At 38.2% G+C, this 17,800-nt stretch overlaps 1 protein-coding gene across 2 annotated transcripts in view; it reads right to left on the bottom strand.

Moving 5' to 3' along the window:
* Nucleotides 1-2,646: 2,646 nt before the first annotated feature.
* srpra (SRP receptor subunit alpha) overlaps nucleotides 2,647-17,800 on the bottom strand; it is a 52,823-nt gene continuing 37,669 nt past the window's right edge. For both annotated transcript variants that reach the window (XM_046864501.1, XM_046864500.1), the window contains exons 10-14: nucleotides 10,724-10,896; nucleotides 9,733-9,943; nucleotides 6,303-6,466; nucleotides 3,259-3,357; nucleotides 2,647-3,140 (exon numbers count right to left, since the gene is read on the bottom strand). In XM_046864501.1, coding sequence (XP_046720457.1) covers nucleotides 3,012-3,140; nucleotides 3,259-3,357; nucleotides 6,303-6,466; nucleotides 9,733-9,943; nucleotides 10,724-10,896 — 776 coding nt within the window. In that variant the 3' untranslated portion in view covers nucleotides 2,647-3,011. The remainder of the gene's footprint in view (nucleotides 3,141-3,258; nucleotides 3,358-6,302; nucleotides 6,467-9,732; nucleotides 9,944-10,723; nucleotides 10,897-17,800) is intronic.

Raw genomic sequence — 17,800 nt, 5'->3', positions numbered from 1 at the left:
TAAGTCAAATGTAAGCTGTGTATTTCTGGTTCGAAGCTCGTATCTACTGCGATAAACAGCAACTCCAATCTGTTGAAGCTGCTCCAGGACCTCCATGCCTAAGAAGCTAGAAGCTATGCGCTAACCCGGTGTTCTGTTCTACATTGTTGATAGTTTTCATACTTCAGCTGTGAAAGGAACATGTTTAAGAGATGTGATATATTCAGTTTGTGCTGGTCTGACTTTAATAAAATTGTGTTTAAAAATTACTTTGTGTTTAAGTCAGTTTTGTGTTTGTATAGACCATAACGCATAAAAGGGCATTAATGAGAACATTAAAGAAGGTTCTTTAAAAAAGTAACTAAAAAGTTACTTTTAACAGTAACGCATTACTTTTTGGTGTAAGTAATCAACAAAGTAACGGAGTTACTTTTTGAATGAAGTAACGAGTAACTGTACAAGTAACGAGCACAACACTGTGTGTATATATATATAAAAAGACCAAAACCACTGCTGAGCAAAAAGAACATGAATGCTCATCTTGATGATCCCCAAGACTTTTGGAAAAATACTCTGTGGATTGACGAGACAAAAGTTGAACTTTCTGGAAGGTGTGTCCCCATTACATCTGGCGTAAAAGTAACACTTTATTTCAGAAAAAGAGCATCATACCAACAGTAAAATATGGTGGTGGTAGTGTGATGGTCTGGAGTTGTTTTGTCCTGGAAGACTTGCTGTGATAAATGGAACCATGAATTCAGCTGTTTACCAAAAATTCCTGAAGGAGAATGTCTGGCCATCTGTTCGTGACCTCAAGCTGAAGCAAACTTGGGTTCTGCAGCAGGACAATAATCCAAACCACAGCAGCAAGTCCACCTCTGAATGGCTGAAGGAAAACAAATTAAAGACTTTGGAGTGGCCTAGTCAAAGTCCTGACCTAAATCCTATTGAGATGCTGTGGCATGACCTTAAAAAGGCGGATCATACTTGAAAACCCTCCAATGTGGCTGAATTACAACAATCCTGCATAGATGCGTGGACCAAAATTTCTCCACAGCGCAGTAACCGACTCATTGTGAGTTATCGCAAACACTTGATTGCAGTTGTTACTCTTAAGGGTGGCTCAACCAGTTATTAGGTTTAGGGGGCAAACACTTTTTCACACAGGGCCATGTAGTTTTGGATTTTTTCCATCAATAATAAAAACCTTTATTTAAAAACTGTATGTTGTGTTCACTTGTGTTATCTTTTACTAATATTTGAATTAGTTTGATGATCTGAAACAAAGTGTGACAAGCATGCAAAAAATAAGAAATCAGGAAGGGGGCAATCACTTTTTCACACCACTGTATGAGGAATGTGCAGAGGAGGGACATGGGGTATATCAGACATTTTTTTTAATATAATTTAATTTAACATTTTATAAATGAAGTACATAATGTATTAGGTTTTTGTTTGTATAACCTTCCTTCTCACTGTCATCTAGGGTGAAACCAGTTTTAGTTCAAATACAAAGTTTGTTGGAATGTAAGATGGCGTCAAATTGTATAAGTGAAAAAATCTTAAAAACTAAACATAAATCTTTAGATGTTATCCTTTTAGAAAACATTGCATCTATAACCACACTTATAATGCACATACAGTGAATACAATCTTTTTTGTTTGATTTGTCTTAATACTTCCCATTCTCATGATTCAAAAAGATACTTTGGTTTCTGTCATCTCATATTCATAAAACAAAAGTGAAAGTCTTTGCTATCCATTTAATAGCACCTAAATACCTAAAGTACTTAACCTAACCCATCATTACCAAAGGCACCAATAATTTTGAGGCTGACTATATCTGACATTGAAAACAAGTGGCCATTTGTTTATTATATGAAAGTAAAAGTGTCAGCTTTTTAACCTACCGAATCAGAATTAACATATAAGAAAGTGCATAAACAAACTACCCTAATTTCCGGACTATAAAGCGCACCCAATGCATTTTACAAATATTTTTATTTTTAACATAAATAAGCATAAATATGTCTACAATAATGTACTTTACACAGGCTTTAACGAAAGACACACGGTGTAACGGGTGAAATATGTTGCGCTTCCTTTAGGAGCATAGAGGTATTTTGGGAATAGCATGCCAGAAGCGAGCTCTCCCTTCACCCGTTACAATGGCTTGTATCTGAACAGTAGCCGACCAAGAAAGTCATGGTTCACTGTCTTTCCTCCTTCCTTTCACAACTATTTCTCTCGGAGTTTATCTTTTGGCATCGTTGTGCATTTAAAAATCACCTGATGGAAGTTTTTTCTCCCGATGCCGTGCAGCTCAGAACACAGGTGAGGTGCGTTTTTTCGTTTCCGTTCGGGCATTTCATTGGTCTAATGTTATGGGGTTCAGTTTTTTGGCTTGAAGTTTGTGAAACCGGGAAAAACCCAGGAAGAATTCATAAATTAGCCACTTCGTTGTTTAAGCCGCGAGGTTCAAAAACGTGGGAAAAAAATAGCTGCTTATAATCCGAAAAATACGGTACATAAAAAATTCTAATTTTATATAGTATTGATTATAGATTAGTATGTATACTGGAAGGGGGTAGAGGTAAGGGAGAAGGAAAGAATGGATACTGTTCATATATATTGCTGAAATGATAAGAGCAACAAAAAAAAAACAGATTTGGAATTGTATTAATTTATTGTATTTGATTTCTTCCTTTGGACACAGAGCTTAGCAGCATGTGGGGTTGTGCCCAGGGAGCAAGAGAAGAGAGAGGAAATATTGTTTTCTAGACTTTGCTAAATATCAACACAGTTTTGTTGATCATTTCATAACCACTGGTTTATCACTAGCTTTTTACTAGCCCTGATTCTTTAGTACAATAGTGTAAATAATACCCAACACCTTGGACATTTTAATCTTCCTCTTAAATTAAGTTTTGCAAAGTGGAATTTGAAAAAAACAATATGTTCATGATTTCTAATAAGGCTGGTCAACCCTTAACTATATCCAACTGCACTGTGCACAAAAATCTTCTCAGAACTCAGGCCTTCATGAGAGCATTTACAACAGCTCTAGCATTCAAGCTGCGAAGGTCATTATAGGTTTGTCCTGTACCTACAAAAACAATAGGCTGACTTGTGATGTAAGTCATGGAAATGGCAGCACCAACCTAGAAAAAAAAAAATGACATCCAAAATCATTCCAATAGAATTTGTAATATGCTGAGACTTAAATTTAGGCATATTAATAAATATCTACATATATGTAGAGGCAAGAAAAAATCCTACCTTGTCATCAATAGTGTCGAACTTGGTAAGGACAATGCCATCTATGAGTCTCGGGTGGTCAGACATGGAATGATCAGCCAGCGCCTGGTTAAACTTAACCTGCATATACACATTGTTGCTGTTTTTATATATATATATATATATATATATATATATATATATATATATATATATATATATATATATGATCACACTATTGAGGAATATGAAGTTGATATAACATCACTTGCACTGCTTTTTGGTGTGACAATATAGTTTTGGTTGTTGTTTGCCTTGTATTAAACATGTTAAGGTAACACTAAATAAAAGAAGAAGAAAAAAGGATCGGGGAATAGAAAAACATATACTACCAGTCAAAAGTTTTATAATGCCCCAATTGTTCCAGTTTTTATTGAAATGTAGCAGTTGAAGGCTAGTTACAGACCTGAAATTTCAGCATAGATTTAATTAATAAAATTAAGCCATGAAAGTTGAAGCTGACAATTCCTATATTTGCCCCAACTTTTGCTGATTTGTACAAATCCTCTGTCTTTATAAAAGCAGTGGTAGAACATACTGTTACTACACCCTTCTAAGTAATATTTGGACAGTATTGTACTACAGGAAGCAGTATATTGTTCTCATTATTGTGAGAAAAAGGCAATTCATAAAACTGGAATATGGAACAGTCTGAGTGTAAGATTTGTTGCTGCAAAGGTTGTCCCTAGGCTGCTGTCCTAGGTGCAGAAGCAACACTGTGTTGAAGTCTGCAAAAAACTCCGGCAAGCTTATATTTTAACCAGTGGTGGACAGTAACGAAGTAACTAGTTCTTTACTAGTTCTTGAAGTTCTTTACCAAAGTATTTATATTGAGAGAAACTTTCTTCTTTAACTTCACTACATTTCAAGTCAAATTTCTTCAACTACATTTTGCAAAATCAGTTCCTTTTTATTTATGAGTAGATAAAAACGTAACCAGTCAAGTACTCAGCAAGCCACCAATTGCCACTTGGTGGTATCTACTTAACACAAACTTACAGTTGAGGGTCAGTTCAACAGCAAGTACAACATTTTGAGATTAATAATACAAATAAACCTTTAGACAAAAAAACCCAAAAACTCAAATCTTGTTATTTTATTCGGTTCTAAAGGAAGTATATTTCAGCTTCAAGGTTTTGGGCTCATTTTAATATACAGGTGCATCTCAATAAATTAGAATATCATTAAAAAGTTGATTTATTTTAGTAATTCAATACAAAAAGTGAAACTTTTGGCTTACAGATAACGAAAACCCAAAATTGAGTATCTCAGAAAATTAGAATATTGTGAAAAAGTTGAATATTGAAGACTCGAGGTGTCACACGCTCTTGTTCTTCTTTTGGCTTCTCCCATTAGGGGTCGCCACAGCGGCTCTTCCGTCTCCTGTCACACTCTAAACAGCTAATTAACTCCAAAAACACCTGCTCAGGTTTTCTGAGCCTTTAAATAGTGTCTCAGTCTTGTTCAGGCTACACAATCATGGGAGAAGACTGCTGACTTGACAGTTGTCCAGAAGATGATCATTGACACCCTGCACATGGAGGGTAAGACACAAAAGGTCGTCGCTAAAGAAGCTGCTGTTCACAGAGCCCAGTATCCAAGCACGTTAATGGAAAGTTGAATGGAAGGAAAAAATGAGGTAGAAAAGGTGAAACGAAGCCCATGGAGTAATTTCAGGGATTCACAAAAAGTGGACTGCAGCTGGAGTCAGTGCTTCAAGAGCCACCATGCACAGACTTATCCATGGGCTACAACTAACGCATTCCTTGTGTCAAGCCACCCCTGATCCAATGACAATGTCAGAGGTGCCTTACCTGGGCAAAGTACAAAAAGGACTGGACTGTTGCTCAGTGGGCCAAAGTCGTCTTTTCAGATGAAAGGAAAGACAATTTTGCATTTCATTTGGAAATCAAGGCCCCAGAGTCTGGAAAACGAGAGGAGAGGCACAGAATCCAAGTTGCTTGAGGTCCAGTGTAAAGTTTGCACAATCAGTGGTAGTTTGGGGAGGTGTGTCATCTGCTGGTGTTGGTCCACTGTGTTTTATCAAGTCCAAGATTAGCACAGCCGTCTACCAGGAAGTTTTAGAGCACTTAATGCTTCTCTCTGCTGACCAGCTTCATTGAGATGCTGATTTCATGTTCCAGAAGGATTTGGCACCTACCCACACTGCCAAAAGCACCAAAAAAAAGAGACCAAAAAATCCAAATGAGCTGAAGGTCACTGTCACAGAAACCAGGGATTCCATACCACCTTAGCAGTGCCACAGACTGATCACCTCCATGTCATGCACAAAATGAGGCAGTAATTAAGTCAAAAGGAGCCTCTACCAAGTACTGAGTACAGTAAATGAACATACTTGAATTATTCAAAATTTTTTTAGATGAATTGGTGGGTTTTTGTTAAATGTGAGCCCAAATCATCAAAATTAAAATAATTAAACACTTGAAAAATATCAGTGTATGTGATGAATCTATATAATATATAGGTTTCTCTTTTTGTATTAAATTACCAAAAACTTTTTTTTTTTTAACATCTCAGTTCTACTCCGGTCACAACTCTAAGTTGATCTGTAAGGCCAAACAAGGAAAATGCAAAAATATATGTCTCTTGAACTAGTGAAGCTAAAAATCAAGTTTGCACACTAAGCTTGTACTGCTAGAATCATTTAATTTTCCTCATTTTCTCTCTTTGCATTAAAGTAATAACACAAAAAACTGAAAACAAACGAAAAAAAAAAAACATCCATATGTATAGATTTATGAAAAATGTTTGTTCTCTGTACATTTACTAATTGTACCCATTAAAACTATGTTTTAAAAGTAAAGTAAAGTCATCAGGCCAACCTGTGCATGGAATAGTGTGCATTTTGCATGTGTTACGAATGGGCTAAAATGGTGGTTCTTAATCACATTGTTTGTGCTCAGTAAATTCGTAAGTGATAGAGTTTTCAGTATAATCTGTCAATATTATATTAGCCTCCAGGTTTTATGTAACGCAGTTTAGTTAAGAGGTAATGCTAAACTTACCAGCTGATCCACAGCCTCATTGCCCACCAAAGCCTCCCCAACAAATAACACCAAGTCTGGAGAATTTACGGCAATAAGCTTAGCTAGAGCGGTCATTAGTGGAGCGTTATCCTGCATGCGGCCAGCTGTGTCCACCAGCACAACATCAAACCCCTGGTTACGGGCTATAAAAGAAGAGGAGGGGTAAAGAAAAACAGAAACAGAAAAATATACAGTTAGGTCCATGTATAGGCACAAATACAGGAACAATTAATTTCTATTTGGTGCTGTATGCCAAGATGTTTTGTGTCATTGTCCACCTAAACTGTGAAGCACCATTTAATCAACTTTGCTGCATTTTGCATAATCTGGCCAGATAGTATACTGTAATTTCCGCACTATAAAGCGCACATATATAAGCCGCACCCACTGAATTTGACAAAGATTTTTATTTTAAACATAAATAAGCCGCACCTGTCTACATTGAAACTAATGAACTTTACACAGGCTTTAACGAAAGACACAGGTGAGGTGCGTTTTTTTGTTTCTGTTCGGAAATTTCATTGGTCTAATGTTATGGGGTTCAGTTTTTTGGCTTGAAGTTTGTGAAACCGGGAAAAACCCAGGAAAAATTCATAAATAAGCTGCTTCGTTGTTTAAGCCGCAGGGTTCAAAATGTGGGAAAAAAGTAGTGGCTTATAGTCCGAAAAATACGGTATCCGTATACATTTTAGAATTCATCTGGCTGCTTTTGATTTTTGTAACCAATAAACACAAGCGACCCAGGGCAACAAACGACCCCATACCATCACACTGCCTCCAATGTGTTTTAAAGTTTTGCATAATGCGCTGTTCCAAGCATACTTTTTTCTTCACATAATTCTGGTAAAGATTGATCTTTCACCTAAAGAATGTATTTCCAAAACCAGTCTGGCTTTTAAAAAAAGAAATAATTAATAATAATAATAATAATAATAATAATAATTTTTAAAAAGAAAAATCTAATTTGGCCTTTTGATTCTTTAAGCTTACAAATGGTTTGTAGTAAAACCTCTGTATTTGCTCTCAAAGTCTTCTTTTGATGGTAGACAATGACGTATTCCTCCTGCTGGTTTTGACAGCAGTTACATTAATAAATACAAGGGCACAAGTTCTACTAGCTGGAATAGGTAAGGTGCTGGGCTTCAGACCTTCAGAGCAGTTAGTTTCCATCTCCATGCCCTCAGCCCTGACATTCTGGTATAAATGTATTTATTTATTTTAAAGAAATAAAAATTATTTCTTTTTTTTGTACCACATCAGTGATTTGGCCACATCTTATGATTCTGCTATATCTGTGTTCTGATATTTCAGCCTGGCATGGCAGTTGTTTAACTTCATGTTGAGAGTTAACAGCAAACGATTCAGATTTGTATAATATCAGCTGTGGACCTATTATCTGTTTACTTGTAAGTGATACTGTATAATGAGAAAATAACATACAACTGGCCTTAATGAAGCTAAGCAGCCAAATTAGCTTTATACAATTACTGTACTTCCTCCAACATTCAACCAAAATTTAAAAATGACAGACAGTATTTTTAGATAATATTATTTAACTTAAACTATAAGTAGCTGTGACTGAAAGCTAAAATACAGTGAGGAAAATTAGTATTTGAACACCCTGCTATTTTGCAAGTTCTTCCACTTAGAAATCATGAAGGGGTCTGAAATTGTCATCGTAGGTCCATGTCCACTGTGAGAGACATAATCTAAAAAAAATAAAAAATCCAGAAATCACAATGTATGATTTTTTAACTATTTATTTGTATGATACAGCTGCAAATAAGTATTTGAACACCTGAGAAAGTCAATGTTAATATTTGGTACAGTAGCCTTTGTTTGCAATTACAGAGGTCAAACGTTTCCTGTAGTTTTTCACCAGGTTTGCACACACTGCAGGAGGGATTTTGGCCCACTCCTCCACACAGATCTTCTCTAGATCAGTCAGGTTTCTGGCCTGTCGCTGAGAAACACAGAGTTTAAGCTTCCTCCAAAGATTCTTTATTGGGTTTAGGTCTGGAGACTGGCTAGGCCATGCCAGAACCTTGATATGCTTCTTACAGAGCCACTCCTTGGTTATCCTGGCTGTGTGCTTCGGGTCATTGTCATGTTGGAAGACCCAGCCTCGACCCATCTTCAATGCTCTAACTGAGGGAAGAAGGTTGTTCCCCAAAATCTCGCAATACATGGCCCCGGTCATCCTCTCCTTAATACAGTGCAGTCGCCCTGTCCCATGTGCAGAAAAACACCCCCAAAGCATGATGCTACCACCCCCATGCTTCACAGTAGGGATGGTGTTCTTGGGATGGTGCTTATCATTCTTCTTCCTCCAAACACGTTTAGTGGAATTATGACCCAAATGTTCTATTTTGGTCTCATCTGACCACATGACTTTCTCCCATGACTCCCCTGGATCATCCAAATGGTCATTGGCAAACTTAAGACGTGCCCGGACATGTGCTGGTTTAAGCAGGGGAACCTTCTGTGCCATGCATGATTTCAAACCATGACGTCTTAGTGTATTACCAACAGTAACCTTGAAAACGGTGGTCCCAGCTCTTTTCAGGTCATTGACCAGCTCCTCCCGTGTAGTTCTGGGCTGATTTCTCACCTTCCTTAGGATCATTGAGACCCCACAAGGTGAGATCTTGCATGGAGCCCCAGTCTGAGGGAGATTGACAGTCATGTTTAGTTTCTTCCATTTTCTAATGATTGCTCCACCAGTGGACCTTTTTTCACCAAGCTGCTTGGCAATTTCCCCATAGCCCTTTGCAGCCTTGTGGAGGTGTACAATTTTGTCTCTAGTGTCTTTGGACAGCTCTTTGGTCTTGGCCATGTTAGTAGTTGGATTCTTACTGATTGTATGGGGTGGACAGGTGTCTTTATGCAGCTCAAAACAGGTGCATCTAATTTAGGATAATAAATGTAGTGGAGGTGGACAATTTAAAGGCAGACTAACAGGTCTTTGAGGGTTAGAATTCTAGCTGATAGACAGGTGTTCAAATACTTATTTGCAGCTGTATCATACAAATAAATAATTTAAAAATCATATATTGTGATTTCTGGATTTTTTTTTTTTTTTAGATTATGTCTCTCACAGTGGACATGCACCTATGATGACAATTTCAGACCCCTCCATGATTTCTAAGTGGGAGAACTTGCAAAATAGCAGGGTGTTCAAATACTTATTTTCCTCACTGTAACAATAACTTTGTAAAATTCCCATATTTTTTCGGATCTGACTGCATTTTTTAAGTGAATAAAGTCTCCAATTAGGTGTTTACAAGACAAGTTAATTTGTTTAGTTGTTCATGTTATTAAGAGAAAATAAACTTTTCATATAGATACATTTTGGAAACCAAATTCCCTCTATGGTATACAATTTTACCACAGGTACCATACAATTTACCATAAGCAATAGCCTCCATTGCGATGCCGGCAGCGTCCTTGCCATAACCCCTTTCAAAGAGCTGAACGACAGGGCGTCCATGCTGCTGTGGTGGGTGCAGTGAGTTCAGTCGCCGTTGGTGGGTCCTCAGCTGTTCTACAGCACCCGCACGAAATGTGTCACATGCAGCAATCAGCACCGAGAAACCATTTTCAATTAACCAGTATGAGATCTGTAGGAAGGGATAATTATGATGTAAATTATTTTACAAGTCTCTAGAACTGTACACTACAGTACTTGCCCACTTTTCGAGAATATGGTTAAGGATGTCTCACCTGACCATGCTACATGACCCCCACTACTAAACCTTCAAATGTCATGTGCAATAACTTGCAAACATACTAAATTTTCCATTTGTTTGTTTCATTGCAGATGGGCTGTTACTGCATATGGTCTAAATGCAACACAAAGTGTTCCTAATGCACCAATGCCTAGTTGAGTAATCTTTGTGACTAAAGCTCTAGCCATTCATGCCCAAAAACGAACATTGTTTTAACCCAAGTTACTTGAAATATTTTTTCCCTCTCTTTATTAATTTAAAATGTAGGTAAGCTGAGGTTGCTCAGCACATTCATATTAACAACAAAATATATCTGTATGTGCATTTTCAAATAAAATTATGCAGAACTGCATTATGGGTATCCATTCGGGCCTTTCCTCATTGAGTTATTGAGTCATGCAATTTTGGCAGAAAGCTATGTTACATCAGTAAAGGTTACGGACCTACGTCAACATTGCCCTTATCTTATATTTGGGTTGAAAATTTTGATTTCTCTAATTATTTAAAATTTATTATATTATCACATTCATCAAAAAATTATACTTAAAACAATCTGGGATTACAGTTAATAAACAACCCACATACATTAAATACGGTACAGTATATCATCCCAGTGCTGTTTAAAAGCAACTTATAAAACTAACATATAAACTGCAGTCATATTGTTCTGACCTTGGCAAGGTTGGTAGATTTGCCAACCCCATTGACCCCACAGAAGGTAATGACAAATGGCTTGTGCTGAGCCTGTGCCTCAAGTACATCTCTCAGAATGTCTACTCTTCTTTTTGGCTGCAAAATTTGCACCAGAGCTTCCTGCAGAGCCTGCTTTACCATAGACATCACAGCTGTAGAGAGAATGTGAGGAACAAAAAAAGCATGAGACAGTAAGAAAGACATCATACAAAAGATTAACACAGAATCTATATACAAATATTAAACATAATTTTAAAAACCAAATGCCCATACTAATTGGTACAACAGCCACTTAGAAGTTGCATTTCATTTTACTGTTAAACCTAATCAATGTAATGGAAATTTATAATTGACAACTGACATTTTTACGACATTTCTTTGTGCTTAGGATTTAGTTTGTTCTAACAAAGTGTTTGCACTGATCGGCCATTTCTCTCAGTAATGTGACATTTCTCTGGAAATGGGCTTAGACATTTTCTATTTTATTTATCAATAAAATAATATTTAATAATTAATTAATATTAAAAAACTGCAACAATAAAATTCTTAAATTTGTGTTTACAAAAGAAACATGCAAATTCTTAAATCCCTGAATGTCTGCTTTTATATAAGCCTTTACCCACTGAGTGTGATATCACAAATAAATTCAATGTTAAGCTTGGAAACCCCTTAAAAGTGAGAATTCCATTATTTGGCCTAGAGTATTATAAAGTTTGTGTGTGCAGCTCAATATAAACAGCCAATTCGTGAAAAAAATCCCCATGCTAACTGATTTAAAATAACAGTCTACAGAAAACATTTATAGTAGAGTGCACTATCATTGTACAAATACTATCAACTACTTCTTCTTCTTCTTTCGGCTTCTCCCATTAGGGGAGCCATGTCTTCCATCACCACATCCATAAACCTTCTCCTTGATCTTCCTCTTTTCCTCCTTCCTGGTGGCTCCATCCTCAGCATTCTCCTACCGATGTACCCCATGTCCCTCCTCTGCACATGTCCAAACCATCTCAATCTCTCCTCCCTCACCTTGTCTCCAAAACATCATACATGCGCTGTGCCTCTAATAAAATCATTTCTAATCCTGTCCATCCTCATCATTTCCAACAAAAACCCTCAAAATCTTCAGCTCTGCTATCTCCAGCTCTGCCTCCTGTCTTTTACGCAATGCCACTGTCTCTATACCATACAACATCTCAGGTCTCACCACAGTCCTATAAACTTTCCCTTTCACTCTCACAGATACTCTTCTATCACAAATAACTCCTGCTATCACTCTTCTCCACCAACTCCACCCTGCCTGCACTCTTTTCTTCACTTCTCTAACACACTCTCCATTACTTTGCTTGACCCCAGGTACCTGTATTCGTGCCTACTTTTCTCATCTCTCTGTCGATCCCAATTCTGTTTTGCCAACCACTTTCTCATTATGCTCTCCTGCACTCCAGAATTTTTCCTTTTCCTTCATCTCACAACCCACTTGAAGTGCATAAGCACTGATGACATTTATCATCACCCCTTTAACTTCCAGCTTCACGTTCATCACTCTATCAGAAACTCTCTTCACCTCCACTACACTCTTACTGTACTCTTTCTTCAAATACTATCAATAAACTTTAAAAAAATGTAAGTTGTGTGTGAACCAGTCCATTAGTAGACAGTGAAGTGATCTGCTGATTTCTCTAGGTCTGTTTTGTATCAGAGATTTTTACAACAGTCTCAATGATATCTCCCTAGGTATTGAGAGTGGGTTCTCCATTTCTATCTCCTTAACTGAACATAAAAACATTTTACTTACATAATGTGTAAGGGCCTTGAGTCAAAAATCTCTTTGATACATTTCTAACACTATAAGCTGTTATTTATTAAACATAAGCAGCTATTTTAATACAATAATTATTATTCAATTAAAGAGTTACCTGCACAATACACTTACTACAAGATAATTCATTAAAAATTATTTATATGAAATTATAATAATTTGTGCCTTTATAAGGTCCATCTCAACCTGTTTATGACACTGAAACTGTCCTCCCCCTTAATAAAAGGCACACATTCAAAAGAAAAAGCAGTTGTCTTGTCTTATGTCTGCTCTGACTTATATTGCGTTAGAAAATTCAGATTGGCATGTGTGAATGGTTTGTATAGGGTTAACGGTAATTTTGGTTCAAGTTATTGATGGCAACAGAGAAGCAAATATGATGTATAAGAAATAAAAACCCTCAAAACTCAAAAATCTAGCTTCATGGACAAATGCACTACATGATGCTGTGACCATGCATTTCAGACAATTTAATTATAACATTAAGGTGGTTGTAAATGTGTAGAAGATATGAATTAAACCCAGACAAGTAGTACACAAAATAAGTAAATAATTAAGTTTCCTATTGCAAGTTTTGATGACGGGGATTTATAATCATTACCATAGGCCATTGAATGGAACTACAAAGGATACATTTTGCATTATGTTAAAGTAATAAGAACATTCAATGGAGGGAATGTGGGAATGCAAAATTTAGGGTCACTTTAAGATGAGTTTATCCTTTACCTTTTCCATGTTTACACATGAAACACTAAACAAGATTTTGTGATTATAAATAAAAATTACATTTACAACATTTTGATTTTCCCCATCTTGAGTTATGAGACAATTGCCTTTTTATTGTTTGAGTTATGACACAACAAAAAAATATAGCTGCAAGCAGCGATGGCGGGCCCTCGCACGTTTGTGTATCGCTATACAGTGCCTCCCAGAAAACAATGCACGATGGGCAAGTGCATCAAGTGGGTAAATATCAGTGGACTATTTTATGTTGTTACTGACCCATTTGGGGACTGTAGGTAAAAGAAACCCCACATTTTAGACAAACGGGGGCGCTAGTGAGCCACTTAAGAGACACACCTTTGTCAGACTTTTTTGTCCACACTTAACAGCCGACAAATGTGATGTATGTGTCAAATTTCAAGTTAATCTAAGCACGCCAAAAGCCTTAAATACGCCTGAAATAAAAGTAAAGTTTGACACGTTGCCATGGGAACAGCGTTCGAGAAATAAAAAATCCGTTCACAATTTATCATCTACAATGTCTCGGAATCATGTTGACCACGTTTGGTGTCAATCGCATAAATATCCTAGGAGGACTATTTAAAAGTTCACCACATGCAACTGTCAAAAAATCCACCTTTTGTGACTGACACACTTCCTGGCGCCTGTTGGCGCTATGTCCGAGATTCACAATAAGCACATCGATGCGATCAGAATCCTTGGCCAAACATACACAATGTGTGTCATCCGAATAAGACATTTTTTGCTTTAGATATTAGACACTTCTGGTTTATCTGAATTCGCCATAAATTTGTCGCCTCCCCATGGCAGCACCGTGCGAGATATCAAAAATCCCTTCGCAATTTAGCAAGTGCAATGTCTTGGCATCATGTTCACCACGTTTGATGTCAATCGCATGAATTTACTAGGAGGAGTATTTAAAAGTTCACTGCATGCACTTATAAAACAATCCAAAATGGCCGACTTCCTGTTGGGCGGAGCTCATATTTTTGAGGGCAAAAGTTGTTCGGGTCAATGAGATCTATATGCATTCGACTCTCGTACATGTGCGTACATGTTTGCCCGATCTGTGCACCGATATTTGTTTTTGCATTACAGGTGGCGCTACAGAGCCCTACTGCCATATCTATGTTCCAGTCTTTGACCGGTCCTAATGGCAGATGACTTTGATGTCTGTGCCAAATTTCCGGTGTTTTTGAGCATGTCAAGGCACCCAAAGTGCATGCCAAGTGCTTAAATACGCCTGAAAATGAAAGTAAAGTTTGACGCGTTGCCATGGGAACAGGGTTCGATATATCGAAAATCCCTTCGCAATTTATCAACTACCATGTCTCGCCATCATGATGACCACGTTTGGCGTCAATCGGATGAATATCCTGGGAGGAGTATTTAAAAGTTCACCACATGCAACTGTCAAAAAATCCACCTTTTGTGACTGACACACTTCCTGGCGCCTGTTGGTGGCGCTATGTCCGAGATTCACAATAGGCACATTGTTGCGATCGGAATTCTTGGCTGAACATACACACCGCGTGTCATCAAAATAAGACATTTTTTGCTTAAGATATTAGACACTTCCTGTTCTCTGAATTCGCCATAACTTTGTCGCCTCGCCATGGCAGCACCGTTCGAGATATCAAAAATCTCTGCGCAATTTAGCAAGTCCAATGTCTCGGCATCATGTTCACCATTTTCGATGTCAATCGCATGAATTCCCTAGGAGGAGTATTGAAAAGTTCACCACATGCACTTATAAAACAAAACAAAATGGCCGACTTCCTGTTGGGCGGAGCTCATATTTTTGAGGGCGAAATTGTTTGGGTCGATGAGATCTATATGCGTACCAACTCTCTGGATGTGCGTACATAATTGCCCGATCTGTGCACCAATGTTTGTTTTTGCATTACAGGGGGCGCTACAGAGCCCCCCTTCCACGCCTGTATTCCAGCCTTTGCCTGGGCCTAGTGACGTACGACTCTGACGTGTATGCCAAATTTCAAGAGTTTTCAAGCATGTTAAGGGACCCCAATTGGCCAATGTGTGTAAAAAAAACAAAAACAAAAAAAAAACAAAAAAAAAACAAAAAAAAACAAAAAAAAAGGGACAAAATATAGCTGCAAGCAGCGACGGCGGGCCCTCGCACGTTTGTGTATCGCTATACGGTGCCTCCCAGAAAGCAATGCATGGTGGGCAAGTGCATCAAGTGGGTAAATATCAGTGGACTATTTTATGTTGTTACTGACCCATTTGGGGACTGTAGGTAAAAGAAACCCCACATTTTAGACAAACGGGGGCGCTAGTGAGCCACTTAAGAGACCTTTTTGTCCACACTTGTGATGTATGTGACTTGTCAAATGTGATGTGTCAAATTTCAAGTTAATCTAAGCACGTCAAAAACCATAAATATGCCTGAAATAAAAGTAAAGTTTGACGCGTTGCCATGAGAACAACGTTCGAAATATCAAAAATAACTTTGCAATTTATCATCTACCATGTCTCGGCATCATGTTGATTACGTTTTGCGTCAATTGCATGAATATCCTAGGAGAAGTATTTAAAAGGGCACCAGATGCAACTGTCAAAAAATCCACCGTTTGTGACTGACACACTTCCTGGTGCCTGTTGGTGGCGCTATGTCCGAGATTCACAATAGGCACATCGATGAGATTGGAATCCTTGCCGAACATACAAACCGCGTGTCATACAATAAGACATTTTTTTGCTTTAGATATTAGACACTTCCTGTTTCTCTGAATTCGCCATAAATTTGTCGCCTCGCCATGGCAGCACCGTTCGAGATATCAAAAATCCCTTCACAATTTAGCAAGTGCAATGTCTCGGCATCATGTTCACCACGTTTGATGTCAATCGCATGAATTCTAGGAGGAGTATTTAAAAGTTCACCACATGCACTTTTGAAACCATCCAAAATGGCCGACTTCCGGTTGGGCGGAGCTAATAGGTTTGATTGTGAAAGTTGTTCGGGTCGATGAGATCTATATGCCTACCAACTCTCGTACATGTGCGTACATGTTTGCCTGATCTGTGCACCAATATTGAGCCCTGTTGCCACGCCTATGTTCCAGCCTTTGACCGTTCCTAATGGCAGACGACTTTGATGTCTGTGGCAAATTTCCGGTGTTTTCGAGCATGTTAAGGCACCCAAAGTGCATGCCAAGAGCTTAAATATGCCTGAAATAAAAGTAAAGTTTGTGGCGTTGCCATGAGAACAACGTTGAAATATCAAAATAACTTTGCAAATTATCATCTACAATGTCTCGCATCATGTTGATTACGTTTTGCGTCAATTGCATGAATATCCTAGGAGAAGTATTTAAAAGGGCACCAGATGCAACTGTCAAAAAATCCACCGTTTGTGACTGACACACTTCCTGGTGCCTGTTGGTGGCGCTATGTCCGAGATTCACAATAGGCACATCGATGAGATTGGAATCCTTGCCGAACATACAAACCGCGTGTCATACAATAAGACATTTTTTTGCTTTAGATATTAGACACTTCCTGTTTCTCTGAATTCGCCATAAATTTGTCGCCTCGCCATGGCAGCACCGTTCGAGATATCAAAAATCCCTTCACAATTTAGCAAGTGCAATGTCTCGGCATCATGTTCACCACGTTTGATGTCAATCGCATGAATTCCCTAGGAGGAGTATTTAAAAGTTCACCACATGCACTTTTGAAACTATCCAAAATGGCCGACTTCCGGTTGGGCGGAGCTAATAGGTTTGATTGTGAAAGTTGTTCGGGTCGATGAGATCTATATGCCTACCAACTCTCGTACATGTGCGTACATGTTTGCCTGATCTGTGCACCAATATTGAGCCCTGTTGCCACGCCTATGTTCCAGCCTTTGACCGTTCCTAATGGCAGACGACTTTGATGTCTGTGGCAAATTTCCGGTGTTTTCGAGCATGTTAAGGCACCCAAAGTGCATGCCAAGAGCTTAAATATGCCTGAAATAAAAGTAAAGTTTGACGCGTTGCCATAGGAACAGCGATTGAGATATCAAAAATCCCTTCGCAATTTCGTCCGGGCAAAGGCTAGAACATAGGCGTGGCAGTAGGGCTCTGTAGCGCCCCCTGTAATGCAAAAACAAATATCGGTGCACAGATCGGGCAAACACATACGCACATGTAAGAGAGTTGGTATGCATATAGATCTCATAGACCCGAACAACTTTCACAATCAAACCTATTAGCTCCGCCCAACAGGAATTCGGCCATGTTGGGTTGTTTTATAAGTGCATGCGGTGAACTTTTAAATACTCCTCCTAGGGAATTCATGCGATTGACATCAAACGTGGTGAACATGATGCCGAGACATTGCACTTGCTAAATTGCGAAGGGATTTTTGATATTTTGAACGGTGCTGCCATGGCGAGGCGACAAATTTATGGCGAATTCAGGGAAACAGGTAGTGTCTAATATCTAAAGCAAAAAATTTCTTATTCAGATGACACGTATGTTCGG

This window comes from Silurus meridionalis, chromosome 13 (assembly GCF_014805685.1).
Source record: "Silurus meridionalis isolate SWU-2019-XX chromosome 13, ASM1480568v1, whole genome shotgun sequence".
In the NCBI taxonomy this organism is placed as follows: domain Eukaryota; kingdom Metazoa; phylum Chordata; class Actinopteri; order Siluriformes; family Siluridae; genus Silurus; species Silurus meridionalis.
Note: the sequence above shows the minus strand (reverse complement) of the source record. Positions and strands in the feature narration are given on the sequence as shown.